This window comes from Elaeis guineensis, chromosome 3 (assembly GCF_000442705.2).
Source record: "Elaeis guineensis isolate ETL-2024a chromosome 3, EG11, whole genome shotgun sequence".
Taxonomy (NCBI): Eukaryota; Viridiplantae; Streptophyta; class Magnoliopsida; order Arecales; family Arecaceae; genus Elaeis; species Elaeis guineensis.
The window spans coordinates 83,283,189-83,289,221 of record NC_025995.2 but is presented as its reverse complement, the minus strand read 5'-3'; the positions used below and the strand labels follow the sequence as shown (position 1 = coordinate 83,289,221).

Below are 6,033 nucleotides of genomic sequence, written 5' to 3'. Positions count from 1 at the left end.
TATGTATGATTATGTTGTTGCTGAGTCGAACACTTCCACTCTGCTTTGCCACTCCATGTCTATCATCAGGTAGAGTAACATAAATTGGGGCAGGAACTTCTTTCATGTTGAGTAATAGAGAGCGAGTACCTGTCCAGTGATTCGATGCACCGCTATCTATTAACCATTCAACATTATTTGTATGAACTTTCTTACCCGAGACATTCTCAAATAGTGTGGGGATTGATTGAGGTTGTGTGCCTGGTGCAATCCCCAAGAGCGCCATCAATTGTGAGTACCATCCGATGTCAAGCTCACTGGTGCACTCCTTCTAGGCTCCTTTCTTCCTACTGTTGCTTCACTTACATGAGATGCCTTCATGAAGCCTTTGTTTTTGTTAGAACGTCTTGGCTTCCAATTGGGTGGGTAGCCAATTAGTTCATAACATTTTGATTTATCATGGCCAGTTCTCTCGTAGCGGTCGCACCTTAACTTTGATGTGCCACTGTTACGTGTGCTTGCTTTGACAGCAAAGATTTGTTCGTTTCCCTCGAGCATGCCAACATTGATTGCAGCAGCTTCAATATTTACTTCAGCACCCTTATGCGTGGCTCTTTGCTTCTCCTCACGCATCACGATGGCGTAGACTTTGTTGATCGAAGGCAACGGCTCCATGCTCAGGATCTGAGATTGAATGATCTCATATGTATCCCGATTGAGCCCCATTAGGAATTGGTGCACCTTCTCTTCCTCTCTTTGTTGTGCTATCTCCTTTGCAGAACCACAAGTACAACCAGCACAAGAATAAGTAGGAATCTTGGTGTACGTCGACAACTCATCCCACATTATTTTCAACTTTGTATGGTAGACAGCAATTGGTTGTCTTTCTTGGCGAAAAAGACTTATATCTCGCTTCAGCTGATGAACTCTTGATGCATTTTCTCGAGAGAAATGCTTTTTGAGATCATCCCATATAGTCTTGGCATCATCAGCATAGGCAACACTTCCTTGGAGATCCTTTTCCAAGGAATTTAGCAGCCATGCTATGATCATGGAATTATTCTCTTCCCAGGCATTCACCTCTGGGGACTTGGCCTCTGGCTTGATCATCGTTCCGTCTATGAATCCCACCTTGTTCTTGGCTCTAAGGGCATTTTTCATGGATCTTTTCTAGATTGGATAGTTGCCGCCATTCAGCAGCGTGGACACTAGTATGGCTCCAGGACTATTTGATGTACTAAGAAAGTAAGGAGATGCCGGATTCACAGATGGATCGGCATTAGCAATAGAGGTGGAAGATGCAGGAGAAGACATGCTGGACTCACAACTCTGCTCTGATACCATATAAAAATTTACTCTTAGGAAAAAAAAAAAAATTACAAAAATTGGTTGTTTTATTAAGTTGCTGATGATTACAATATATACATCAATGTACAACTGTCATGCCCCCGATCCGAGATTGTAAATCGAGGGTCGCGGCAACCGCCGCATACTTATGAAGAACTCTCTCCATAAGCATGCAAGGCATCTCATCACGATATCAATGCATCACAGCGGAATAAATTCAAATAATTATTATTCAACTGTAATTCAAGTAATTAAATCAAATGTCTTACATCCAATAAAATTTTTGCTAAAAAATAAATCTAAGTTCAATGAAGTTGACAATGCTAATTTCGCTTCTAAAAGCTCTGTCCCAATATTTCATTCCATGCTCGAAATTAATTATCTGAATCTGAAAAATAGAAGAAAAGGTAATGAGCTAGACAGCCCAGTAAGTAACAAATATCTCAACTAGATAATTCAGATATTATATAATTTTCAAGAATAATGCTGCAAATAAACATAAGAGTATATTTCATGCTGATTTGATACAAACCAAATATTTTCAAATATTCACATGTAATATAATCATAAATCAATTCGATTCAAAAACACTCGTAACTCAACAGCCTCGACTATGACCAACGTTTAACCCCCATTGGCGGGGTCCACAGAATACCAGTGCACAACTCCCACTGGCAGGGTCCACAAACACCAGCGCACAACCCCCACTGGCAGGGTCCACTGAGTACCAACGTATAATCCCCATTGACGGGGCCCACTGAAACATAGTTAGGCCGAGAGCATAAATCCGATCTATATCAAAACACTTTGTACCACAATATATATCATAATCTTTCACTAAATATGTGCATAAATCGATATACCATAACATTTCAAAAGCACTTTTCTTTAAAAACATAATTTCATAAATCATGCATAATTTCAGAGAATAATTATTTATTTTCAGAATAAATATGGAATATCTCGAGAAGATGATTCATTACTTACCTTTCACGGAGCACTGAACGAATGGATCGACTAACTTCTAGTAGATTCTTCTACGCCTATTATCCAAAATTATATTTTTATATTAATTTAATTCAAAATTAAATCTAACAAATCCCAAAATTAAAATCTCGCTTAAAATCAGACTCGTCTCTAAACTCGATCAGAATCATCAGATAAAGCCTTCCCCTATGCTAATCTTAGAAGGATAACTTTAGAGAGAGAAATCCATCAAGAGAGAGAAAAACAAGCTAGAGAGAGAAAATTCTAGAGAGAGAAAGTAGAGAGAGAAAGTCAGGGTTCAGACAGAAAGCAGAGAGAGAAACTCTCTCTCTCATCAATTTCTTTTTATTTATTTATTTATTTATTTATTTATTTGTTCATACATATATATATATATATAAATATATATATATATATTTATTATTATTATTTTTTTTTCTTCTTTTCTTTTTCTTCTTTTTCTTCTTTTTCTTTCCTTTTCTTTTTCTCTTTTTCCTTTTTTTTTTCTTTTTCTTCTTTTTCTTCTTTTTCTTTTTCTTCTTTTTTTTCTTTTTCTTTTTCTTCTTTTTTTCTTCTTTTCTTGGTTCTTCCCGTGCCGGAACAGGGGACCGATGTGGCCCATGTTTTGCCGGGCCGTTCAGGCCATGGCCGCCGCGGTGGAGGCCGGCGGCCGACGGGGGCCACCCCCCGGTCACGGAGGAGCGTGGCCGGCGATCAATTCCGATCCCCGGCGCCGGAAAATCCAAAGAAAAAAAAAGCTCAAAAACAGGGTCTCTTTCCCGTTCGAAAATCGGCGACTCTCGTCGCCGGCAGCCGCACACAGAAGCATGGGAGGAAGGAGAAGAAGGAGGGAGAGAAGAAGGAGACTCACCTCAGCCTCCGGAGACCTCGTCGGCGGCAAATCACGGCGAGAACAAGGCAAGGGATCGCGGCTCTTCTTCGGAAAAATCGGAGAGGAAAAGAGGGAAAAAGAGTCGATGGATCGATTCTAAAGAGAAGGGGTCTTCTTATAGAGAGTCCTAGGACTCCGAGAGGTCCTAGGATTTCTGATTCTCTTGGGTTTCGCCGGAGAAGAAGACTCCTACCGGAAGTCTTCTTCCCGATTTTTTTTTGATCCCCTGTTTTTTTTTTTTTTTTTTTTGTTTTGGGCTATAACAACAACAATATTGCTAGTTGAGATCTTATAATCGTACAATTATATGTATTTAAAAATAAAAAAACAAATTACAACAGGTTATATGATAAGAACAGAACATAAACGAGCTAAATTGAATGGATTACTAAACTGAACATCAATTCACTGGCATCAATCTTTCTCCTAATCTTCAATAGTCGTGTTAGGCTACTTTCCTTCCAATGGTTGCTTGGCTTCGTATTCCTACTATGATTTCCACATTATGTCCCAGCTGCATCTACTGGTTAGAGATGGCAAAATCGATCCGACCCGATGGGTATGCATCCTACTCAAATCCGATTAAACCCTATTTTTCGGGTTTGACCGGATTTGAGTTTGAATTTGGGTAAAATTTGAAAACTACGGATATGAATAGGGTATGAATAATGCTGTTTTCTATTCAAATCCGAACTCAAACTCGATCCGAACCTATGAGTATGGGTACGATCCAAATCCATACCCGAATATATATATTTATAATTCTATTTTGATAATTCTATTTTGGTTGATAATATATATAAAATTATTTTGATTATTTATATGTTCTATGTTGAATTATAATTTTAGTTCTATGTTTGATTTTTATAAATCTGAACTTATAAATTATGTTCTATGTTGAATTGATAATTTTATTTTAATTGATAATATGCATAAAATTATTTTGATTGTTTATTTTTTTAGGATATAGGATAGGCATAGGTCGGGTATAGGTTGGGTATGGGAAAATAGATTATCCGTGGGTATCTCCAAATCCATTAAGTATGGGGATGGATATCTGTTCTTTTATCCGATCAGGTATCGAGTAGGGTTTGGGTATAGGATATTAAGTTTGGATTTGAGAATGGATAGTACAATATCATATCCAAATCCTACCCATTATCATCCCTACTACTGGTCTCTCGTCACCATCGATTACATCCTATGACATTGTTTCATGGAGCTTGCTGTTGCAAAGAATTTTTATTACATTTGTCTAGTTGATGTTTCATCTACTATATTGTGGTTTCATGTTTGATACAACTACCACGATAAAAGTGATGTATATGTTGGTCTCCATCGTCACTTCTCAGTTATGCTACCTTCGTCTGCCTTTATTTTCTCAGCTTGTGGGTTTTGGATTTCATTACTGCTGGAACCTTATTACTATTTATACACGCATACCTTTTCTATGGCTTACTAATTTGTGCAAATGTGTGTCCTTGCTAAATGCTCTTCTACATGTAATTTTATAACTTTGCTATCTGTAAACGGTTGCTGTTTTGAGTATATAGCAATATGGGTGCTTGGTCCTTTTTTGTGTCTTTCTTCTCAATATAAATAAAGTATCAGTTCACGGCCGAAGAAAGTTCTAACTTTTTACGTTGGCTTTTCAGAGATGAGGAAAAAGACGGTAGCTGGGCTTTCCAAGTGGGCTCGCGATGAGCCAGTCTACCCCAAGCTCATCCAGAGCCTCGGACAAAGGCACCGTGCCAAGGAGGGGGACCTCCTATTCCATTGTCCAAGCAGCCCCCTTCGCTCAGTTCAAACAGGGTCACAGCCACCGACACGTGTTCTCATCGTCTACTCCACGAGGTGCGGCAGCACTACATCGATCGCCCCGCCAAGCCAGTTTGTCAGTGTTGGCCCCTCAATCTGCTCCCATGATAGCCAAGCAGGGGGAGCAGGCCCAAGGTCATGCCTTAAAAATCATAAGATCGGCTGGGAGTTAGTTTGGGTGGCCATAGTTCTAACAGATGTGGAGCTCGTGAAGGTGAAGAGCTTCAGGTTCCACGTCCGTGATGCTTACGATTAATAAAAAGAATACTAACATGGGTAAGGGGCCTGAGGAGTATCTGAAAAGAAGTTACCTAAAAACTCGGCTATTTTAATTTCTCTGAAAATATAAAAGCTCCAAAAAAAAAAAAAATATATATATATATATATATATATATATATATATATATATATATATTAAAATAGTTGCATCAGCCTCTCTTCATCATGTGTATTTTTATCCAAAAGCACCATCCGCCGCATGTCCATGACACAATTTTTTCTTTTTCGCCCATCTTCGTTTTCGTTTCCATAGCTTTATCCGCAAAGCGGGAGGCAGAGCTGGCCCTGGGGCGGCTCAAACTGGACGACTGCCTCAGGCCCCCAATTTTTTTTTTTTTTTTGGGTAAACCAAACGTCGTTCTCCCTCTCTCGAGTCCCGACACCCCAACGGCTCCCAGCAACAGCTTTTTAGCCCTCATCATCTCGATTTCTCTCTTAATTTTTCATCATCTCTCGTCACCTCGCAATGCCTCCCTTGATTTCTCCCTGTTCTGCTGTTCATCGGTGATTCTTCCTTATTTTGAGCATCAAAAATCAGATCAAAATCCATCAAAAAGTCAAGTAAATCTCTTCAATCCTCCTCTTTTAATTTGCTATGGATTTTAAACTTGATTTTTTGCCGATTTATTGTCAGAAAAATTCTTGAAATCCTAGTTCAACAAGTTCCCCTGTTTTTTCATTTTTTAATTTTTCTGACATCGTTAGGCCGCCGTCGGTCATCGAAGCCTGTG

The 6,033-nt window shown here is 39.0% G+C and overlaps 1 protein-coding gene across 1 annotated transcript; it reads right to left on the bottom strand.

Annotated features, from left to right (window-relative positions):
- Window positions 1-264: 264 nt before the first annotated feature.
- Window positions 265-1,089, bottom strand: LOC140856249 (uncharacterized). Its single transcript, XM_073253378.1, has one exon. It carries the CDS (start codon window positions 1,087-1,089, stop codon window positions 265-267), a length of 825 nt encoding a protein of 274 aa, XP_073109479.1.
- Between the last annotated feature and the right edge of the window lie 4,944 nt (window positions 1,090-6,033).

Bases quoted from the DNA above. Each gene is read 5' to 3' on its own strand.
- LOC140856249 (XM_073253378.1), bottom strand. From the start codon at position 1,089: ATGATCAAGCCAGAGGCCAAGTCCCCAGAGGTGAATGCCTGGGAAGAG.